We start from the raw sequence: 23,098 nt of genomic DNA, 5'->3' as shown, positions 1-23,098 counted from the left end.
ACTTCAGCATTATGAATCATCTGGGAGGTAGTCATTCAGTAGTCATTCCATTAACAGATGTTTACTTGGTGTCCTCTGCTGGAGAACAGTAACACAGATGCCGGTGAACCGTGGCAGCCGAGCGAGGAAGTGTGTGAGAGGAGGGGTGCTTAGGGAGTTCGCTGCTGCTGAGGGGAGGATAAAGGAAGAGTGGGCTGTGGGCTCTGCAACGTGGAGATCACTGGGGACGGGGAAGAGAGGTTTCTGAGCAATGTCAAGGAGGCCACAACCAGACTCTAGTGGGCTTAGGACCGAAGACGCCGAGGTAGCACGTAAGACAGCTTTTTGAAAAAATAGGTTGTGATGAGGGAGAGAAGTGGGACGGTAACTAGAAGGGAATGAGGGTTCAAGGATAAGTTGGAGTGGGTGTGTGTATGTGTGCACATGCACAGGCTCATAGACACATACACACACAATGGTTGTATGCTAATGGGAATGACACATAGAGAAGGAGAAAATGATGATTCAAGAGAGGGAAGTGCAGGGGCAACAATCTCTAAAGATCACAGGATGGGATCCAGAGCCCAAATAGGCTGGCTGTGGGAGCAGGGTCTCTTCACTGTACAGGTGGAGAGACTTAGACTACAGGTAGGTGCAGCTGCCTTTTAACAAATATTTATAAAACACCTGTTATATGCTAGGCAATGGCAATAGAGCAGAGAGACAAAAATCCTTGTCTTCGTGAAACTTTCATCTGAACGGGATTGGAGGAAATGGACAAATAATAACCAATCGAGTAAAATAGATCATATGTCAGATGAAGCAAAGTGCCACCAAGAAAAGCAAAACGGGGGCACCTGGGTGGCTCAATCAGTTAAGTGTCTGCCTTTGGCTCAGGTCATGATCCCGGGATCCTAGGATGGAGCCCTGCATTAGGCTCTCTGTTCAGCGGGAAGTCTGCTTCTCCCTCCCCCTCTTCCCCTCCCCCCCACTTGTGCTCTCTCTTTCTCTAAAAAAAATAAGAAAAAAAAAAAAAAAAAAGGTAAAGCAGGGCAGTGGGGAAGGAGAATTTGGACAGCCAGGGCTGGTCAGGGTGATGAAGGTAGATTGCAATTCTCAGGTAGTAGGCAATTCTATATAACTCTTATTGAATTTATTTTGTGACTCTCAGACACATTTATTTTTCACAAAATCACATTAAATGTGGCCTAATACCCACACGCCAGGGCTTGTGGGAAGTCTACGGTCCACTTTGTTTATTAGGTGCCACCTTCTGCGAGTACCCCAAGGCTTGCCCAGCCCTGTACCTCTCCTTTAGAGTCCTCATCACAGGTTTTAACCTTGCTTTATTATGTGATTATACATTTCTTCCCTCCTAGATTGGAAATTCCAAGAGGGGAACTGTGTCCTGGACAATTGCATCCCTAGAACCTAGCACAGTGTTAGCACAACATAGGTCCCATTTGTTGAATGAATGAATGAATGAAAAGTAGAAAGACCTTTTTCCATATGCTACCTCTTGAAGAATCTTGTTGTTTTATTATTCTTTGATCACTTTTAAGTTCTCACTTCGCACTTTGTATAGCTGATCTAGTAAATGACCTTTTTCGAAGCAGGTAAGATATGTTTTTATAGCAATGGAATATGTGAAATAGGGTTGTCCTCTAACTTAAGTGATGTTTCTCCACCTGATTTTTTTTTTTTTACAGAACCAATGCCAAAGGTGCTCCCCTGAATATAAATAAGGTCTCTAATAGCCTGATTAATTTTGGAAGAAAGCTGATTTCTCCAGCAATGACCGCCCCAGGCAGTGCGGGTGGCCCTGTACCAGCAGGCGGTAGCGCCAGCTCGTGCCCCACTGGGCTTCCCGCCGTGGTTCCTGCCGTGGTTCCCGCCGTGGTTCCCGCCAGGACCTTAGCAGAGGTCCCCAGGCATCATTTGCAGCAGCAGCAGCAGAGACTCATGAAATCAGAGAGCATGCCTGTGCAGTTGAACAAAGGTGAGGAAAAAATAGCGACAAATGTGAAGAAACCACCTGCAGTGTAGCCTGGGATTTCCTCACCTGCCTGTGAGGAACCAGCCTCCTAGAAACAGATTAATGCAAAACTGAATCGTAAAAACTCTGTTATATTACATCCTTTTTAAGTTGGAATATCAGATACTCTAGTGTTCTTAATAGGAACGTGTTAGCAGATGATTTGTTAAGGTACTTCGTTAACATGTGTATCCTAGCATACTTGGCATTTGAGTCCCGCGGATGCCCATAGAGTATGGCCCAGACTCACAAAGCAGAACTTGCAAGCGGTTGACCGTGATCCTGCTAACGTTGTGTCATGGTGCCTCTGGCCAGAAGAGCCGGAACTGGGAAGTTCCAGCAGCATGGGCTTTCCTAGTCAGTAGCAGCCCCCCACGCCGTTGGTGTTGGAGGAAGCATGCCCCCGTGCCCCCGGGCTTGCAGCCGGTCATCCAGCTGCTTTACCCCTGAGAGGATCACCTAGACCCTTCTGGGGGCAGCAAAGCTCAGCGGATCCACAAGCAGCCGAAGTGAGTGAGTCCACACACTAAGATTTAGGGCCATAGAATGTCGGAGCAGCACCTTTGCGATGCTTCATCCCCCGCGTGAATTTTACTCATAAGACAGCCCTTCAGGTTCTTACTCAGAACCTTTATGCTCTTCTTTTCCACGATTTACAAAGAGCTATGTATTAAGTACCCCTATTCATAGCAGATTAGAAACAGCTGCATTTATTTTTAGTGGTGGGACTCTGCTATCTATACTATAGAAGCAGGAAATAGTAACATGATGGCAGAAAACTGACAGAATTCAATCCTGAGACCTCACAAAGCACAGAGTCTGTGGCCATTTAGTGTTGGGACAAATATCCTTCACATCTTAAAGGGATCCCTTGTTGTAGTCATGTTCAGTAACTGGTGTTGAGACTAACCATGGTGCTATTGGATCAGTACGAAGACCTTAAACCATGTTCCATATACTCTGTTTCAGAAGATTGCATCCAAAATTATTAAAAATTTTAAATTATTGGCATTTGAACTGGTAAACTTAAACAGACTTTATTCCCCAATGGCACAAAATAATGAGTATTATTCCATAATGAGTATATGTTTATTCTCCCATTACATGGTGTTATCTATCATTGCCTATATGAGGTATTAGACTTTATATATAGTATATAAGTTTCTATTAGAATATTCAGTTTGCCTTACATAAGATTATCTCGTTTAAAACTACATTCTTTTCTTTTTAATGTAGAGTTATCACACGTGATTTAAAGAAAAGAGGACTTCAGATCATTAACACATTGTAAATGTATTTTAATGCCAGGAGACATGCCCACTTTCAGAATGGAAATGAATGTTATTTTATATATTTCTTAATTGTACTGTTTTATTGTTCTAACCAAATATGATTTCAGTATTGCTTTGATAACAAGCCATAGTCAGTAGTAATTCTAACTGATGGCAGGCAAATGAGTCAGAGAATCTCTTAATGCTGTAGCTTAAATTTTCTGAGGAAGCAAGCCAAATGACTGTAGAAGTATAAAGTTGTATCTCTAAGGAAATGTCAAGTATTAATATCACAGTAAGTGAGAAGGGAAGTGCATGAGGATGGAACAATTGATGAAAACGAAGTCCCCAGTTATAAGGAGACAGCAGAGCACTTAAGCAAAGTATTTGGAACATGAGTATCACTAGGGCATTTTGTAACTGATCCCTGTGCTGAGAGAAAGTCTCCTTGTTTGGCAACTCTTCTTTTTATTTCTGGTTCATTCTTCTCATGTCAATCATGAAAATCTTGCCTACCTTCATCTTAAAGGTAAGTATTCCTGCTACTGCCCCTCCCCACGCAAAGGTTTGAAGGAGACGGAGTAAGAGGCAGAGAGAGCAGTTGATGCCAGTAGAATCCAGTGTAGGTTGCTGCTCTTCTCTCGTGACTCACCCATGAAGTGAACCGTGAGCACAGTCCCTGCTGTCTTCTGACCACGTGCTTCCTCACCCTGAAGTGAGAGGTTTGGACTGCTCCCAGGGGAGCCCCCCAGCTCCAAACAACTATCAAGATGTATTTGTTAACTCTGCAAGGAAAAGTACTTCTCTGACATTGGTTCTTTACACTGGTGTTTCCCACAAGTATCCTGCTGTGCTGTGACAGTGACAAATCTGCAAGTGTGTCCCCTGATCCCAGAGATGGGTGAGCAGTCTGCAGCCTGTCAGGAGACTTGTGTTGGATATGGCTTCTAACTATCTCAGAACAGTCTTCTACTTGGTGCCTTTGAGGAGAGAGAACGAATTAGCCCTTTTAGTGTACTCTGCTGGAAAGTTTGAAAGTTGCTTTGAAAAATGGTTGTTTCTAAAAATGAAAATGCTCATAGTCTTCATAGGTTAGTTAGCTCTCGATGATTTGTGCTTATGTAGGGGAACGGTTGTAGGGAAAACCCAAAATTCACGTATATGTTCCCGGAAATGCAAACTAGTTTTGTGTATGTGTTGGGAGCGGGGTCGTGAAAGAAAGAAGAGGGAGCACAAATGTTCCTCCATAATTTTCTGGTGGTATTTAATATTAAAATGAGTTTTCAGTCTCTAAATACACACTAATAGGTGATCCAAAAGCAGCAGAGAAAAATGGAAATTTTTCCATTTTTGGAAAATTGAATCGAAAATCTCCTTCAAATATATAAAAAAGAGACTCCATTTATCAGTGAACAGAGAGTTAACTCTATTATGAAAATTCAGGACCTAATAAACTCTGCTAAAAGCTGCTTATTGCTGTTTGGAGTGTGTACCTATTTATAGATTTTATTTCAGTTACAGGAGATATATATATATCAAAATGTATGTACTATTAATTGATGGGAACTATATGATTACAACCCAGTAATTTCCAGATGAGCTGGCTGTGCTGACAGTTAAAATTGTAGCAAGTGGTCAAGGCAGTGAGGGTGTGTTACATAATTCAAAAACGGAGTTTTTACTGTTGTATAAAAGCTACAGGGGAAGGAAGTCTGTTAATTCTACATTATCAAACATGGAAAATACCGTGTCTTTTAAGAAGGCTTGGTTTTTAGCTCGTTAATTTCAAAATAGCTCGGGCCTTCAGATGCTGAGAGTCCGATTCTGTTGACCATGACTGTGCCTGGTGTTGAACTTGGTCATCCAGGAAGGAAATCAGAGAACCGAAGTCTTCCTTCTCAGTGGGAGTGTGCCTCAGGTTCTTCACAGAATTGCCTGTTGTGCTCCTTTTCCTTTCTTTCCTGCACTTTTAAAATGCACTCCTTTTCTCCCCATTTCCTTTGAAGTCGAACACTTCTTTATTTTGAGCATTTCCCATAGGTACAATTTGTGAATGAAATCTTGCCTATAATAAGTATATCAAGTTTAAAGGGTGTGCAGTTCACAGATTTATTTTTACGTGTTAACATTTGTAAGTACATGTAACTTAGGAAATCTTTTCAGTACTTACTATGAAATTAGAGCTTGTTTAGGTATTTATCTTATCACTGAAGAAATTGGTTTCATGTTGAGTTAAAAATAATTTCTCTCTGTTACAGGAGGAAATCGGCTTCAAAAGAATGCCTGCTTCTTAATAAATGCATATAACTTATTTTGGATTAAGAATTTTTTTAAAGAAAGAAAATATTACACTACTGTTTCTAGCGTAATGAAATCTCAGCAAAATCTTTTGATTGCTCAAGTTTTCCTCTGCTTTAGACTAGGGGCAATTTGTTGTTTTGTTGTTTTTTTTTTTCTTGAAGGAAAACATGCACAGAAGCTTTTTAGGGAACACTTTTTAAAAATTATTGCCTTTAATATTTTATATTAATTTTTCTGAGATTGTATTTTGTTTTACTGTACTTTTAGTAATTAGATTGATAAAACTATTAAGTATGAAAAAAAGTAAAGTTGATTTTTTTTTCCTTTTTATGAAATCTAATTATTTTTTCTTATGAAATCCAGGCGATGTAGTTACAGGAAGCGATGCTCAGGTTTCTGTTCCTGTCCAGACTCTAACTGACCTCCAAGGTACAGTTACCATGGCAACGTAGTATATCTCTTTGCCTGCAGTATTATCATTGCCTACTCCAAAATTCCATTTTTCTTTTTGCCCACCCTCCATTCATACTGTTGATCAGTTCACTACCATTGTTCAGCCACTGAGTGGCACTGTTGTTCAGAACAAAAGTCCCCTCTCATGTCATACCTTGGTGGTGCCAAATCTGGCTGTGATGTGGGTTTTCTATGAAGTTTGCACCAGCCTCTTTTCTTGCAAAATATGGTCACTCTATATTTTGTTGGTATTTTAACACTGAGTTTCATTTGGAAGATCCCACTAAGGTGTTCTTTTTGTTGCATAGGTGCTTTGTGCCAGTGTTTAACAAATCAGTTTTGAGAGTAAATGACTTATATATTGTTTGGATGCATATTGTTGTATGTATTAGCCAGAAATACTTACTATATCTTACCTGAAAGAATTATAACTTGACTTTGAAATAATTGTTTAAGTGCACATTTTGTATGTTATAAAAAGAAAGTACAGGCTTTGTATTAGGAATCTTATTAACAGAATCAAAGTCCAGTGTGACAAATCTCTGAGTAGTAATTGGCAGTGATTTAAAATAAAAAGATCACATTTAAATACCTTCTTGTTCAAAATCTAGAAAAAGGTTTTTTTCAGGAATACAAAATAATAGTAATTTACATTTAGCACCTCCTTTGGAATATTTAGATGTGTAAATATTGAAGTTGTTGCATTAATCTTTTATTATATAATCTTTTAGATAAAATATGCTATGAAGAAGATTTCTGTATTAAGTGGAAGCCTAGACTGACTTTAAGAATCTCCTATTCAGGGACATCTGGGTGGCTCAGTTGGTTAAGCGTCTGCCTTCGGCTCAGGTCATGATCCCAGGGTCCTGGGATCCAGTTCCGCACCAGGCTCCCTGCTCAGCAGGAAGTCTGCTTCTCCCTCTCCCTCTGCCCCTCCCCCTCTCAAGGAAATAAAAAAAAAAAAGTTAAAAAAATCCGAGCACCGCCCCCCCCAAACCAGGCAACTTTTTAACAAGTGTTTTGATATCCCAAAGTTAGTTTGCTAATAACTCTTTAAACTTAGTTTACTGCAAAGTAGCTCTTGGGCTGTGGAATCTCAGTTTATACCTATGGAAAGAGAAAGTTAAAGGTCATCTGGCTTATTCTGACTTCTGCTTCTATGCTATTGCTCTGTCCATTTTTTCCTACAGACCAGAGCCACGGGAACAGTTTGCTTTTTTAATAGCATCCTAAAGAGGGGGGTTATATCATTTTGTTCAGATCGCTTGTGTTATATAGGTAGAATCATCTTACTCCTTTATTCACCAAGTATTTGTTCAGTGCTTACTGTGTGCCAAGCTCTATTCTCACTGGTCTCTTGGCTTTCCTTATGGCTTTACCGGGTTGCTTGCGTACCAGCCTGTGCGTTAGATGACCCAGGCAAGCATACACAGTCAAGAACCAGCTCTTTTTCTGGATGCCCAGTTCAGAATTCCTCCTGCCTGCTGTGCTCTGACAGAAATTGTATCAGCCTGATAGGGGAGGCTCCAGCTGCTTTATGAGACATGAAGCCCAAGTAAAAAGCTTTCCATCTGTGATGATGATTGTGACAACGATGGTAAGAAAATGAGACAATGCCAACCCTGATTTGGAGAAGTCACTTTGTGTTTTCCTCAACACACTTCCTGCAGAGTGTCAAAAAGCAAGGGGAAGTAGAAGTCAACCAAAATAGTTAGTGGTGGCAACAAAAACTTTCTAACAGTCTAGGCTTAATAGGATCAGTAATATTAATAGTTGGAGAACTTCATCAGAGGCACCACACCCGTTATACTCTCGTATATAAATAATATTTTAAGAGTAGATACACTTGTAAGGGAAATAAAACTATCATTTAGACTTTCCCAGGTATCTTTTTTCAAAGTAATGGAGTATATTTCAAGAAATGAAGTAACTCAATTATTTCAGTGATTCTTTGATTATATTTTCATGAGATTTTATATTTGTGTCTTTGCCTTTAAACCACAATTGTATGGGCTTTATTTTTTTTTTTTTTGAAGAAAAACGCTGACTATATAATGAATTCGCATAATTAAAGTCAACAAAAATAGTGTTTGCAAAATTATTGTAAAGTTCCATTTTACATCTCTCAGTGCAGGTTGTAGTCATAAAATATGTGCCATGGGAGAATTTGTGAAGACTTAACTCAGAGTTTCCTGAAAATTACTTTTGGAAATTGCCCACCTACCCCAGAAACTTTTTTCAAGAGATATTTAGGAACCACAAAGCTTTAAAAGATGGGTACACATACCACACACACACACACACACACACACACACACACACATTACTTCCAAAGAGAATTTAGAATTTCCAACAACAGAAGTTTACAGGGATTATCACCTAATGGACCATTAGGAAAGAAATTTAGATTTCTTAAGTTATTGCCATAAGCGTTTTTAATATTTATACTTGTGTATACATATGTTGCAGATATGAATATACATACATACATGCACACGTAGATATCATTGTATAGCATTTGTCAGGTTGTTTTTAAAAATAAAAAAGGGAGAAGAAGATCAAAAATCTCCCTGCCCAGATAACCATCATTGACATTTTTTTTTTCCTAAGGGTGGGGAGGGGCAGACAGGGAGGGAGAGAGAGAATCTTAAGCAGGCTCCATGCTTGGCATGGAGCCCACCTCAGGGCTCGATCTCACAACCTGGGATCATGACCTGGGCTGAAATCAAGAGTCGGACACTTAACTGACTAAGCCACCCAGGCGCCCCCACTGATGACATTCTTAAGGTGAAACTAAAACAAAACTAAACCTTAGGCCATCCCAGTTAATTAGAGCCATTACCTAGAAAAAAACCCTCTGTTTACTCCTCTCACTTGTTTCTGCCATCCCGTTTCCCTAAAGGTAACCATTGTTAAGTTTTTGGTAATTCCTTCTAGGAAAAAAAAAAAAAGATGTTAAATGGAAGAATAACGTGGAAGTCACATGAGCGCAGTAACAGCCCCCATGTCCGGAGTTGACTCTCCTCTGGACCTACAAGAACAAAGCACTACCAGAAATGCCCCGGTGCAGATGACAAGCAACAAATTGGTAGAACAATGAAAAGAGAGGCCACATTAACTAGAGTAGAACATAGTGAGGATCACACTAAGAGCTCCTACTCACAGGAGTGAGAAGAAAAGAGAGACTGAGGAACCAAAAGCTATCCTCGTGATTGACCCTATGTTGGCCACTCTGCTTCTTGATGAGAAATGATAGTCGTGAAGCAGGACAAACAGTTCCATTATGTTCTGGATAATCACTTTAAGGAGTCAGAGAAACATATGATATGTAAAACAAATTTGGAGAAGCATCAGTTAGCTAGAAAACACTTTGTGGAACACTTATTTCCAGAAGACATTGAATAAATGATGAGAACAAGGGCAGAATTTGCCCTTCACTTTCAAAAGACCTCATTCCGTTTTTCTTTAACTTGAGGTCACATGTACTACAGCCCACCTGGCACAGCCCTTATTAGGGGCAGAGGGGAGTGCAGCTTTGCCCAGCATGGGCTCTGGAGTTGGGTCTGGGTTTAAATTCTGCCTCCATCACTGCCTTGCCAGATGACTTAGGGAGGTTACATACCCTCTTATCTGGGAAGACCAAAAAAAGAACAGCTGCTTCAGGGTGGGTCGTTGGAAGTTACCCCAGCGCCTGTCCCACAGTAAGGACTCAAGAGTGCTACCTGCTTGGGTGGTGGTGGTGATGATGTTGGCACTATTAACATGTTTTGTTCAAATCCCTCCAGTTTTCAGAATCAAATTATGAAAAAGGCAACTCAACACCTCTGTCTTTCCTTTTTTTAATCATTACTTCTGATATCCTATAAGCACATGTTTGCATGTGGGCACCTCCAACAGTGCTTAGACTAGACTGTGGTCAGACTAGAGCTGGTCTATTCCAGGGGCTTCAGGAGTACCCTGCTTCTGTTCACCGTCCTGTGACACCAGGATGTATGTTTTTAATGTGTAAACATCAGTCTCCTTGCTGTCTGTCTGTCATTCAAGCCTGTGAGGTAACAAAATGTCACCAGACGTATCTCATTTTCTCCTAGGTCATTGAGTAAAGTCAAGGTGATCCCCTTTCCGTGGCCACAGCACTGGGCTTCCCAGGCCTTTCCCTTTTTGCTCTTCCGAGCTATGCCTCCCCACCAACGATCCCCAGGCTTCCTAGCCTTCTGAACATTTTGCCTTTGGGTGTCCTGTGTCCAGCTCCTCTGGCTGGTCTCAAGTTTACAGGGGTTCTGCCTGTCCATGTAGGAATACCCCTCAGCCCCTGTTCTTATTTCCCTTTGAGTTTAGTGAGAGAAAAATCACAAGAATATGATGGCGCTCAATAAATATTTTCTCCCTTTCCGCCTTTCCTCCCTCCTAGCCGTTCTGTAGTGGGAGATCTTCATGAGGCCTGTGAAGCTCAGTCAGCTTGGGCTCTTGACAAAAACCTCCACTGACATGTAGCACATGGGACACAAAACTTTCATTGGATGTTTCAGAGAGGGAAAGATTTAATGAAGGAAAGATTTAATATACCTAGACACATGCATATTTAGTCCAAGTAGCACCTTTGTGCACTAGAAAAAGCTACCCCTTCTGTGCAGATGCAGCTCACAGCAGGGCGTGCATCTTCACAAGTGGAACAGTAGAGCAGGTCCCGGATGCCAGCCACCCCACTAGGCAGTCTCCTGTATGGCCTACGTGGTCGTCCTGTGCTCAGAGCTGGGTCACTAAAGTCACTAAAGGGAGGTGCAGCCAATGTAAGAACAGTCCTAACGGGAGAGAGGACTAGCAAATCTGCAACCCACAGTACTGCATATTAAACTCCCTGCTCTAGATTTGAGAGCCACCACTGTGCTAGTAATGGTTTCTGTCTACTGACTACTTAGCATACTCTCTGATACGCTCAGCCACTCTGAGCCTTTTATGCACATTACCCACTTGGGGTACAAAGCATGTATGAGGTAGAGGTCTCACTTATAGATGAGAACCAAGGCTTATGGAGGGTCAGTGAATTGTTCAAGGCCCCACAACTAGATATCCACTGGGCTTAGACTCAGGCCTGGTGTATCAGACCCTGCAGGTACTGGTTTGAGGAATTCTGCCTTGGAAACAGCCTTAGCTTAAGCCTTTATAATCTCTTGTGTGGATTTACTCAGTCAAGCTCCTGTAATCCTCCTGCTACTTTCCTCCTTAAAATCTGTAGTAACTCCCATCATCTACTGACAAGATAAGGGCCAGACCTCTTAGCATGAGAACAAGGGGCTCTTCTTGATCTAGCTGGCCCTATTTAGATCCTCACCTTCTCTTTTTCCTCCCTCCCCCTAGGGCTGGGTGACCAAGAGGGAAAATAAACTCACATTTAGGGTACCAGCAGCTTCTAGAAAGAATGTGTTTGAGTCTCTCATTCCAGTGAAATAATCATCACATGAAAAAGAAGCACTCTGGGACACTAGTATTGGTGTCATTTTCAGTTACGTATGGATGGCAGGAAGCTCCAAGGGATTCAGTGAGGCTGTGCTGGAGCTAGATGCCCCCAGTAGTATTTACCAGTTGCCTTGATAAGCACTGTATTCTCTGCCGAAAATGACCCTTCCTGAGCCACTGTCACACCACCACCAGCACCACCTGCTCTTCAGGCTCTAAGATGGGGCGTGTACCCATTGCCTGAGACGGGATCAGATGCTCCTTCTTTCGTGCTTCCAGAGTACTGTCATTTACACTTGTGTTTGCTTTTATCACCTGGGATTGCAGGTTAGTTAGTGTGCATGCCAGTCTGTGTTTCCCTTGTACTGCTATTTTTAGGAGCTTTTTAAGAGCTCCTGTTGTGGTCATCCCTCATCCTTAGCACTAGACAGCGTTTCTGTAGGTATTCCATAAGCTCCATCTGCATGAGGCTTGTTCCCTGATGTTTGGTTATGAGTGAAAGAATATGTGCATGCCTGAGGTGGCCTAAGAATTTGGTCTTTATTCAGTGTATTTAAAAATGCCTACAATCGAAAAAAATTCTGAATAATTGTCATGAGTCAGGATTTCTGAGAAATAAACTGTGAGACAAAGACTTATGGGTAGGAAGCTGTTGGGGGGGGGCAGTGCGTGCCATCAAGGTCAGCATCTGGGGAGTGAAAAGAGCAGCGTCAGTGGAGGGAGGAGTTGAACTGCTTTGCATTGTTCGCCGGAACTTCTGGGGCTGGGCTGGCCCTTCGGAGTCATCTGCCTTGAGGCAAGAAGGCCAGCTTGTCCTCTGCCCCCAACCAGTCACTAGATTGGAGCTAATCCCTGGGGAAGGACAGGATCGTAGACAGAGCAGCTGTCTTCAGCTGAGGGCTGTTTCTAAAGAGGAATTCCTAAGAACCATCATCAGCCAACACGCCCGGCGGCTGGGAGAATAAATGGCTTAGTCCAGAAGGGGGGACTTGGGCAGGGCACCACAGCAATATATTGAAGAGTGCACCTCTGAGAATAGGCTTTCAGTTTTAATGCAACAAAAGAAATGATTAATGTTGTTCCTATCAGTTAAAAACTTTAAAAGGTTTAAAGAAAAGTTCAGAACCTCTGTACAGCTTCCGGGCTCCAAGCTTGTTGAGTGAGAATACTGACTGCTGCCCTCGGGAGCTGTCTGGGGGAGGCCTGGCTCATGGAGTGTCTCATTCTTTTGCCCAGTGTGCCATACCAGTGTTGTCCCCTTCTATGTGTACAAGGCATGGAAAGGGCAGGGAAGTCTGATAGTCCTTTCTTCTGTCTCAAGGCAAGACTCCTCCTGGTGCCTAGGCTTTTCCCTCAGATCTCCAGGTGAAAGACTCCATCATCCCCTTTGCGGACATGTTCTGGTGACTCCATTTTCTTAAGGTCTAAATGTCTGTGTTCCCAAAGAGAACAAAAATGTTAGTAAGCTAGTTCTGTAATTGAGGGGAAAAAATATATTTTGTGCAGGGGTTTTCTGTGAGATATAGGCCAATCAGTACCTTATCAATACTACCACTAATTTGGGACTTGATAATTCAGGGGTACAAACTAATGGGAGCTGACCTTAGTGTTATCTCTGAAAAGGTCATTTGCTAAGCAGAATAACAGATGGTGGGGGTCAGAGATGCACCCACTCCGATGTAAGAACCGGTCTAGAGAGAGGCCCTGGGAGCCAGCACCTTGTCCCATTTTTCAGATGCTTCTCCCATAGCTCGGGGGAGCCATATATCGGTTCCACAGTTAGTGAAAAGGAAAGACGCTCTTTCGAAAAACTGCTAAAGGATTTAGATTTTTTAATGTTAATAGTATACTGTATAGTATAATAATTTCTGGCTTCTGTCGCTAAGGATGATTCCTTTAGTGAGGGAAAATCTGGTTATCTAACCTGTGATTTCTAAAAATTAGAACTTTTGAGTTTTTTTATATGTGTGCAACACTCAGACTATTGTAGCATAAATTACGTGTGGAAAAGTATAGCGTCACTTCAGTGTTTTAAAAACCTGGCATCTGTCCTGATACATAAAAATGCGTGCATTTTAATAACCCACAGTGTCCTTAGGTTGACAGTGTGAACAAAGAAGTATAGTAACTGATCCTTTATTAAAGACAGTGAATAAAGTAGCTTAGTGAAGAAGTCTAATGTTTCATTATTGCCTCTTAATTTTTCCTACAGGACAAAGTTCCAAAACCATCAGTTCATCCCCAAGCACTGAAAGTTTGCCTGGAGGAAGAGAATTTACTGGCTCCCCACCTTCATCTGCTACTAAAAAGGATTCCTTTTTTAGCAACATCTCCCGTTCCCGCTCACACAGCAAAACTATGGGCAGAAAAGAATCTGTAAGTATTTAAGGACGCTTTTCCTTTTATCCTTCATCTTCCTCTAGAGTACTGCATTAGTTAAAAGGCCTTCAGTACTGAGTTTTGTAAAGCTCTTAACGTGTCTACAAACTAAAACAAATAATTTCATCAAATTTTTTTACTTTTGTTATTATAACGTAGTAATATTTTAAGGCCACAGTCTGCACCGCACTGGGAGAAAAAAAAGCAGCAGCAGTTTAAAGTAAGTTGAATCCCAAATCTCTGTCCTTTTTTCCTCTGCAAATGCTTTTTGTCAAAGCCTGCGTTTTTTCCTAAAATGTAACAAGTAGCATTATACCAAATAATAGATTAAGACACAGTGTTTTTTCAGTTTTAAGTTATTTCTTGAAAATGAATTATTTTACCACTTGTTTTAAAAAAGTGACACAAATTACATCTACATGATGGTATATTGATAGCTACTCTCTGAGATCCTTTGTATACATTGCTCAGAAGGACATATCTAAAGCATATCAATCACTTTAAAAATCTGGTTGTGTCTGAAATTGTTTTTACGCCAACTTCACAAAAATTAAAACATTTAGCCACATCTTCTGGGTAATTCAACACCTAGTATTCTAATATGAAGAATCCATCTGCCCACTGGAAGAAGATGCCCATATAAGGTATTACAGAAAAGGATCTAGCTATTACTGAACTAGTTCTAAATTAGAAGACAACAACAAAACTTTCGAACGTTTGAGGGACATTTATGGTACGTAGAACAGATAACCGCATGACGTCTCCTTGTATGATGGGGTAGGACCTTAGGCAAGATACTCAGATTCCTGGCACTTCAACTCTGTCATCTACAAATGAAACAACACACTTTGCCCTCTGAAGGGAAGAGTTCACGACATAGTCTCTTGGAGTCCCTTTCACGTGTGACAACTATGATTCTCTGATTTGTAGAAGAACAGAGTGGAACTCTCGTTTAAAGATGGCAGCTTTAATGCAAGCAGTTAGCTCTGCTCCCTCCCTCCCTCTACTCCAAGGACAGTCAGGGTTGTTAAAGGTAAACCCTCAAGGAATAAGGAAACAGGAGAAAAGATAGTAACAAGATTTTGTTCCTTGTAAAACAGATGTTAAGTGGTAACTGACTTAGCAGCCTAAGAAAACTAAACGTTAAGTCAGCAGTAGGTAAAAACCAAGAAGCAACTTGACTTAGATTGTAAACTCCTCTTGAAGCTCAGGAGCTGTAAATGGAGTGAAGTTGGAACTTGCTCTTCAAGAAGCAATTAAAGGAATGGGTGAAACAGGTGTTGGGGATGAAGGAGGGCCCTTGTTGTGATGAGCATCGGGTGATGTATGAAACTGCTGAATCACTATATTACACCTGAAACTAATATAACACTGTATGTTAACTGTACTGGAATTAAAACAAAAGAAAAAAGCAAGTAGATTCCCTTTCCCACTCTGGCAGAAGACTGGAGGTTTACTCCTCTGGAAAGTGTAAAACAGAATGTCTCCAGACTGAGAGAGGTCAGGCGCATTTGAGTACACCCTACCAGAAGAGAAATGATGAATATATTTAAATACTGAATATGAGATCTCCAGGCCTCACCCCACTTGCTTCCCAGAATACCAGGATGTCTGTCCCTTCAGGCAGGAGATGAAAAGAGTTTTCTCTAGATAAAAGTTATAAATTTTTAAAAACACACAAATATACTGACCTTAGGTGTTGTCCAGGGAAACAGCCAGTTCACTTTAGAGTGGACCCACCCTTCACAGCTCTATCCACACACAGAACTTTCTCTTAGCTTTTAGTTCAGACTACTTTACATGAGCAAGACAGCCAGGGATCTCCAGATACTTGAAGAGAGCATCTGTTAGTTAAAGACCAGCAAAAGCAAATAGAAGAAAGCAACTGGGAGAAAACAGTTTATGTAGGGGAAGAATGCTTCAGAAAGAGAGAGAAAGAAAAAAAGAAAACATTTATTCAGAGAGTAAGGACAAAAGCTATTAGATATCAAAATATGATGTCTGAAATGTAAAGCTTAGTAAACGAGCTGGAATTGATAAAATTGAGGAACTCTCCCAAGAAAACAAAATACAAGACAGAAATAGAAAGTAAGGGAGAAAAATAGAAGAAAATTAGAGAACCAACCTAAGAGGTTCAAAACCTGAAAAATAGAAGTTTCAGAAAGAGAGAAGAGAAAATGAAAGGAAGGAGATAATCAAAAATATAATTAATTAAACATTCCACTTATGAAAGACCTGAGTTTTCAGATTGAAAAAGTCCTAGAAAGTCCCACACAAGTAAAAATAAACCCACACCCAGATACATCACTATAAAAGGTCAGAATTCTGAGAACAAAGAGATATCCTCCAAATTTGTAGAGTTGAGGGAAAAGAAGGATTTCCATCAAAGGATCAGGAATTAAAATAGCTACAAATTGCTCATAGGAACAGAAGAAGCAAGGCAATGGAGGAATACCTTTAAAGTTCTAAGAGAAAATTACTTCTGGCCTCGATTCAATACCTCACCAAACTAATTAAGTGTGAGGTTAGAATTAAGCCACTTTCAGATAGTAAAGATTCAAAAACCTTATTCCCACGTACCCATTCTCAGAATCCCCTGGAGGATGTGATCTACAAAAATAAGGACGTACACTAAGGATGGGCAATACCTGAGAACAAGGAAAATGGAGTATCCAGAGCAAGACAAAAAGATTCCTCAGAATGATAATATGGGGAGATTCCAAAACTAAATAGAGCACAGCTATTTAGCAGGTCCAGAGAGCAGTAGCCAGCCCAGGTTGGAGCAAGTCAGAAGGTTCTAGAAACTTTTCTCCAAAAAGATGCTATTTGGGGAACAAGTAACATATTTGAACAAGTTAAGAGATTTAAACTAGGGGTGAGTTTGGGTTTGAATTAATGATGACTTTATAGAAACTAAGCCACTGAAACACAGGACAGTTTGTAACTCCAAAGAAGAACAGAGGAAGAAAGGTTATGATAAGCCTTGTAACTGAGCCATGACTAGAATTTACATAGACATTATAATGAAAGCCTATTGACTATTAATCTAATCAAAATCATGGGGGGAGGGGCACCTGGGCAGCTCAGGCAATTGAGCATCCAACTCTTGGTTTCCGCTCAGGTCATGATTTCTTGGTCGTGGGATCGAGCCCCTTATCAGGCTCCGCACTCAGCACAGAGTCTGCTTCAGATTCTCTCTCTCTCAAATAAATGAATAAAGAAAATCTTTTTTAAAAAATCATGATAAAATTCTGTGGAAAATATTGGGTGTGGGAACTGTGTGTTTGCATGGGGAGGGGAGTGAGCAGGTGGTAGTGGTCACTAGACCTAAATCTTTATCTTCCATAGTGAAAAATAAGTGTGTAATAGTCTCTAGAAAAAGTAAAGAGGTAGCAATATAAGCTTAGAGATATTGAGATAAAAAAATGGGTAAAAGAATTGAAAGTGGTTCCTTCTGGAGAGCAGGAAATAGAGGGTGGGGCTGTGTGAACTGTTTTTCATAACAGGCCTTATAGAACCATTTGACTCTTCAAAGTGTTATATATATAACTTAGATTAAAAATAATAACTAAAAGTCACAACAAAAACAGAATGTATTGGCATAATAAATTAGAAGAGATGTCTGCCTGTACAAAGAACATGTCTAGGAAGAACCAGAATAAGGAATAATAAATGAAAAAGGCATATGGAGACATGTTTCATTTGCATTCTATCATATTTTGGTGGCATATGGATTAGTCTACAACACCAATTAATTACTTTTCTTTATGGTGATAACTGTAACTTAAAACTGAGAAGTCAGGCAAAAATAGAAATAGAGTAAGTCTAACTCTCTATGTAGACCTGTTATGTATCAAGAAACGGAATTAAAATTATTATTCAAAATTTAATATATTCTCTAACTGTAGGAAGTAAGTAGGCAGAAATTTTCAAGAGAAAGCCCCTGGTTTTTCAATAGGTTATCTGATTATTTTATGAAATAAGGTAGTCCATTCTCTCTGCCAGGTAATTCCAGTTCTCCCCCATTCTAAGGCACTTGGTAGGATTGCACCTCTTTATCTCCCGTGAGCTGTCAGAGCCACGTGACTAGTTCTGGCCAGTGAGTTGTAAGGGGAAGTGATGTGTATGTATTTACCACTACAAGATCTTCCTCAGCTCTCTCTTTCCCTCTGCCAACCCTTGATAGATTTGAAGTGTGAGTGAGAAATAACCTTCATTGATTTATGCTGAGACTGTTGCTTATCACAGCCTAATGGTACACAGTTGGAAATGTTCAGGCCCATAGCTGGGAACCCATTCTCCCATGGGAGCCACATACCACCATTGAGTTGCCACCCCGATGGCACCAGAGCCCATGATTGGGCCCCCACCATCCTTGGGCCTATTTTGCTTTCATTTTCAGCCCAGTTTGGTATGATACAGGGGCATTCCATGTCTTCAGAAAAGCTCAAGATTGTTTTTCATTAACATCATCATCATCGGTTTCTCACATAAGCAAGTAGCCAGGAATTAAAGCAAAGATACCTCTTGCTTTGGATCCCCAGTGCCTTAAACTATATGTATCTTGCAGATTTCAAGACTCTACTGATCTTTTAAAGTGGCCCAGGATCAAGAAGTTGTTAATGTCAGTTAGCAAAAGGTTAAAATAGCAGTGGAAAACAGACATTGAAACAAAACAACAACCTGGTAGTTGCTGTCAACCTCAGTGTGGCAAAATCTGCTTATAGTGGTCCTAGTGTAATCATTGAGAAATGATTTTCAAAATCAGTGTGTGACATATTTTGGACAAGCATCATATCTTAGGTCATAGAACTTATTTCTTCTCAGTATCATCTTTTTATGTATCATAGAAAGCCTTTCTGTAATCCACGGACTGTCTCCTTCAGATGAAGGTATATCACATTTATTCCTATCAATGCCCCTGATTTGGCCACATAATAGAATACAAAACTCATCTAAGTCTTTAAAGAGGTAACACATTAATCTTTGTGTCATATGTTTATGAAAGATATCACCCTTCTTCCTCTCTGAAATGTGAGCAAACTAGAGGGAAGTTTTAAGAATTGACCTTTACTTCATTGTCTGTAGTAGTGTTATTTTGAGGGTTTGTATTTAGTCACGAAGACAATTTTCCCCTGCTTTGTTTCCCAAAAGAGCCTTTAGGGCTCACTTAATTCAAACCTTGGTTTTCATCAAGCTTTCATTTTTTAGTCTTGAAAACAAAATTGAGAATTTTGATACTTTTAATTTTCCATACTTTATTTTTCATGATAATGTAAATGACATCCAACACTTAGTTTTCTAGAAATCTATTTTAGTTGGTCATTCATCTGACTCTTAAGTAATTTTTTACTTGTTTTAGCACTGTTAGTCATGTTCCACAATTGTTGCCAAATCATTTTCCAAGAATATCTTTGCTAACATTCAGGAATAGGGAAAACACTGAACATAAGAAAAGCTCTAAAACTGATTTACGTGTAAGTTCTAATATTTAAGCATATCAGCCAAGTAAAACTTTTTTAAGTTCCTGATGAACTGCAAGACATTTTGCTATGCTTTGTGATAATTACATATCAGTCTCCAGAGATCTAAAGTTATCCATGGTTCAGAGTCCTCTCTAAACTACAGGAAATCAAAATTGTCTGAGCTAGAAATCCTTGCGTGAAACAGGATGTGTAATGAAGTATGCACCCCCCTGCAAGCTCCCAGCGCCGCTGAGGGTGCTCATCATCTGTCTTTGTGACCGCTGCATGCACCCGTCATTGCCCTTGGGTAGTTTGAACATATGCCCTGGTCATACTAATATAATTACTTTTGTAATATGCATTGATCTATTCTTTATGACAGCAAAATTACAAAAAGTGTCAGATGAATGAAAACAAATTTAAAAGCTGACGCATATTTACTTCTGGAAGTATAGACAACCTAAACATTACCAAATCTACTTCCAGTTATGTTCTAGGAATTGAAAGTTAAGACGTATCTGTATAAGAAATAAATGAGAGTAGTCCCAGTGAGGGTGCTTATGGTAAAATTGTCGGAGAGGGAAACCCATCAAAAGTTAAGTAATAATTAAACTAAATAAGAATATAGCTCATCAGTGTGAGGGACATTAAATGGCTTAATGCCAGAGAAGCAGTAGAGATCTTAGTTAATATGGATTCAGAAGATAGATGATCATAGGTTTTTGTTTTTTGTTTTATCTAGACAGACTTCATGTGAGAGATCAGACTTGAACCACAAACATTTCTTCTTTCATTAAACACAACCATTGTTTTCCCTTATGAAAACTCCAGCAACTGCCTAAGACAGATCGTGGTGGTGGATACTGAGTAGGCAGTCAACAATGTCTGTTGTGGGTGTTTTCTTCTCCCTCACAGCCTCTAGCAGAATGTAAAGTGGTTGGGATTATAGCAATTTGCTTGTGGTAAAAATAAAAGAAATTATTATCTCAAATGAGGAAATTTGTTGCTTATTATTTCAAATAACAAGAGTCCTGAGATAGACTAGTCCTGGTCTAGAATTGGCTGATGCAGCTGTTCATTGACATCACCAACTTCTCCTTCTGCCATCCTCGGTGTACTGGCTTTGTCCTCACGTCATGCCCATCATGTTCTCAAGAGGGCTGCCCCAGAGGCAGGTGTATATCCTGTCGTCCTCCCACCCCTCCCCGCCCCTACACACACAACATCGTCTAGAAAAGTCTTTACTTGGAAGCTCCCCAGCTGACTTTCCCTCTCCCTCCCATCTCATTGGTTGGCCAGAATGAGATCCCATGCCAAATTCCCAAATCCCAGATTCCAAAATCAATCTCTGGTAAGGGGAAACTTTAGAGAAGTTTAGATAACTGTAGGTGCAGAAAGGTGGTGGAAGGATGTACCTAGATAGCTAGATGAATCATCCCTAAAGTGTTAATTGCCAAAATGGTTTCTCTCATCCTTCCCTGAAGCATTTGCTTTTGAAAAGAGCCAGTTCTGTTGCAGTAATGTTTCACTGGTGAATTTTTAGGCAGTTGGAGTTAGATTGGTAGTTGGAAGAGAGATACTGAGCAGTGGCATTCCCAGCAGGCCAGAATTTTCCTAGTTACCTGGTTTTCTCTTTAGTCAGTGATGTATACTTCCTAAGAACACCTATTATGTGGAAAGTATTGATTGTAGCGCATTTCCTTATGGCTGCTGGGTGGAATTGAAAACTGGCATCTCTAGAGTATGTCTAATTATAGCATTTTTTCCAATTGGTAAATATATATTTATAATCTCTCATTGTTTAATCAGTAACACTAATGATAGCTGGATTAAAATAGAGTCCCATTTAAAATACCTTCCCATTTAATATAGTTTATTGACATGAATAGATACAAAATGAATTCAGACATCAGCAGTTTTTCTTGCTTCTAAGGAATTATAATCTAAGGCCAAAATGAGCGCAGATATTTGAAGCATGACATTTAGTTACTCACCAGGTGTTATATGAACCTTGTTCACAATCTTTCTGCCCGTGCACCAGCTCAAGGTCAGGGAAGGTGGAGCATATATCTTTGTAGGAGCATTCCTTCCCCCTATCTCCATCTATTTGCCTTAACCCAAAACACATAATTCCATCGCGAAGAAATGTGAGCGTCAAAAGGAGCATCATAAAGAGCTCTCTGTTGTCAACAGCTAACAGGATGACAGTTTTAATTTAACTTAGTAAACAGATTTTATAACCAACTTTTAATATCTTTATACTTTGGTAAATTTCTTTTTAACCAGAATATCTGAGGGGCCCATGAAAGCAGAACCACAGGAAGTGAAGGACTGAACCTTGACTGTAATAATGCCCTTTTTAGGACAGTGAGCTGGTGCCCTTCGGGAACAGATGAGACACTTATTCCCCTCATGCTGGGCCTTCTTCCCCATCATTTGTCTTTATCTCCACCATCCCCATAAAATGCGAAGTTGCTAGACTGTACCCGTGCTGAACACTGCCCAGGAGGCATAGGCAATAGCTGGGGAAGAGCTCAAGTGAAACAGTTAGAAATATTTAGAATCCCTGGCCAGAAATTCCTGTGGGTTTGAATCGTGCTTAATTAAACGTGTCATTAACAGCATTTGCTTCCTTCCAATGACCTTTCTTGAAACTTGACATTTATTTAGTCTTTCAGTGCCACATTGCCTTGGGGACAGTCATTTGGTTCCTAAAGTACACATGTGTGCAGCAGGGAACGAGATGGGGGCTTTGAATTGTCCGTGCAGCTGATCCGCTAAGGCCAGAGGCCAAACCGTGGGGACGGCTAGGCTGTCCTCCTTCCCCCTCACTGGCAGCACCACCCTCTCCTACATAGCAACTTTCTGCTTTTAAATCTTCTGCCCCTAGCATCTCATCATTTGTTCTTTGAAACCCCTATGATAACTTTTCCAGAAAGCTCTGTGTTTAATCGACTGAGTTTTAATTCCAGGAGGAATGGCTTTGCCCCGTCAAAGGAATTCTAGGCCTTTGAAACAAAGGAGGAGATCTATATCAGACAGGCAGCTTTCCCCTTGCCTTGAAACCCTAAGGGTAAGAAACACCTTTTGATTTTCCCTCATGCTAGAGCTGCTGAGTCGGTCGGTGGCTTGGGCACCTTTGCTGCAGCTTTCTCTCTTTCCCTGAACCCTGATATTTCCCCTCCTGGTTTTTAGCTCCAGGATGCCCATGTGTCCGGAATTCATCTGTGTGGAAGTATTGAAGGTGGTAAATGCCAGGAACCCCACAGCTGCAGCGTGGGAGAAAGGGGCAGAGTTGCAGAGTGTTCAGTAATGCAGTTTGTGTACTGCTTAATAGAGCCCTGAAGGGGCAAGTGGGTGCGAAAGCCTGGCCTGAGCTCTGTTCACTAAGCAGTATGAACTGCTGGGAGCCATGTTTGCCTGGACAAGGGGGCGTTTTTCTCTCTGTACACAGGTAATATCCACTCCCCAAGTCCAGCACCCAAAGGAAGTGACTTTTCCTAATTAAATTAAAAGCATGTTTTAGGTTAGTAGAGGTCCCAAGAGGGAACTGCAATTGTTGGGAAAATTTTGGACCTTTCTATTTTGTGGCAAGAATGATAAAATTAAAAAAATAATAATAATAACATGGGTGGTACCAGAAAACATGTTAGCATTCATATGAACAACTAATAAGATGAGAAAAGAACAAAAACAAAGTTCTCTTGACCATAAGAATATTAAGTATAATCATTTACACAGAGAGTTTACCATTCATG

At 40.5% G+C, this 23,098-nt stretch overlaps 1 protein-coding gene across 5 annotated transcripts in view; it reads left to right on the top strand.

Annotated features, from left to right (window-relative positions):
- Positions 1-23,098, top strand: part of TBC1D5 (TBC1 domain family member 5) — a 581,354-nt gene that overhangs the window by 508,927 nt on the left and 49,329 nt on the right. For 3 of the 5 annotated variants that reach the window (XM_025882764.2, XM_073900583.1, XM_073900610.1), the window contains 3 exons: positions 1,689-1,978; positions 5,950-6,015; positions 13,709-13,872. In XM_025882764.2, the coding sequence (XP_025738549.1) occupies positions 1,689-1,978; positions 5,950-6,015; positions 13,709-13,872 (520 nt within the window). The remainder of the gene's footprint in view (positions 1-1,688; positions 1,979-5,949; positions 6,016-13,708; positions 13,873-23,098) is intronic. The other 2 variants (XM_025882739.2, XM_025882715.2) reach the window with 1 other exon arrangement.

This window comes from Callorhinus ursinus, unplaced genomic scaffold (genome assembly GCF_003265705.2).
Source record: "Callorhinus ursinus isolate GAN/ISIS: 27379988/994484 unplaced genomic scaffold, GSC_fseal_2.0 scaffold1, whole genome shotgun sequence".
Taxonomy (NCBI): domain Eukaryota; kingdom Metazoa; phylum Chordata; class Mammalia; order Carnivora; family Otariidae; genus Callorhinus; species Callorhinus ursinus.
This window is presented reverse-complemented; position numbering and strand designations above follow the sequence as displayed.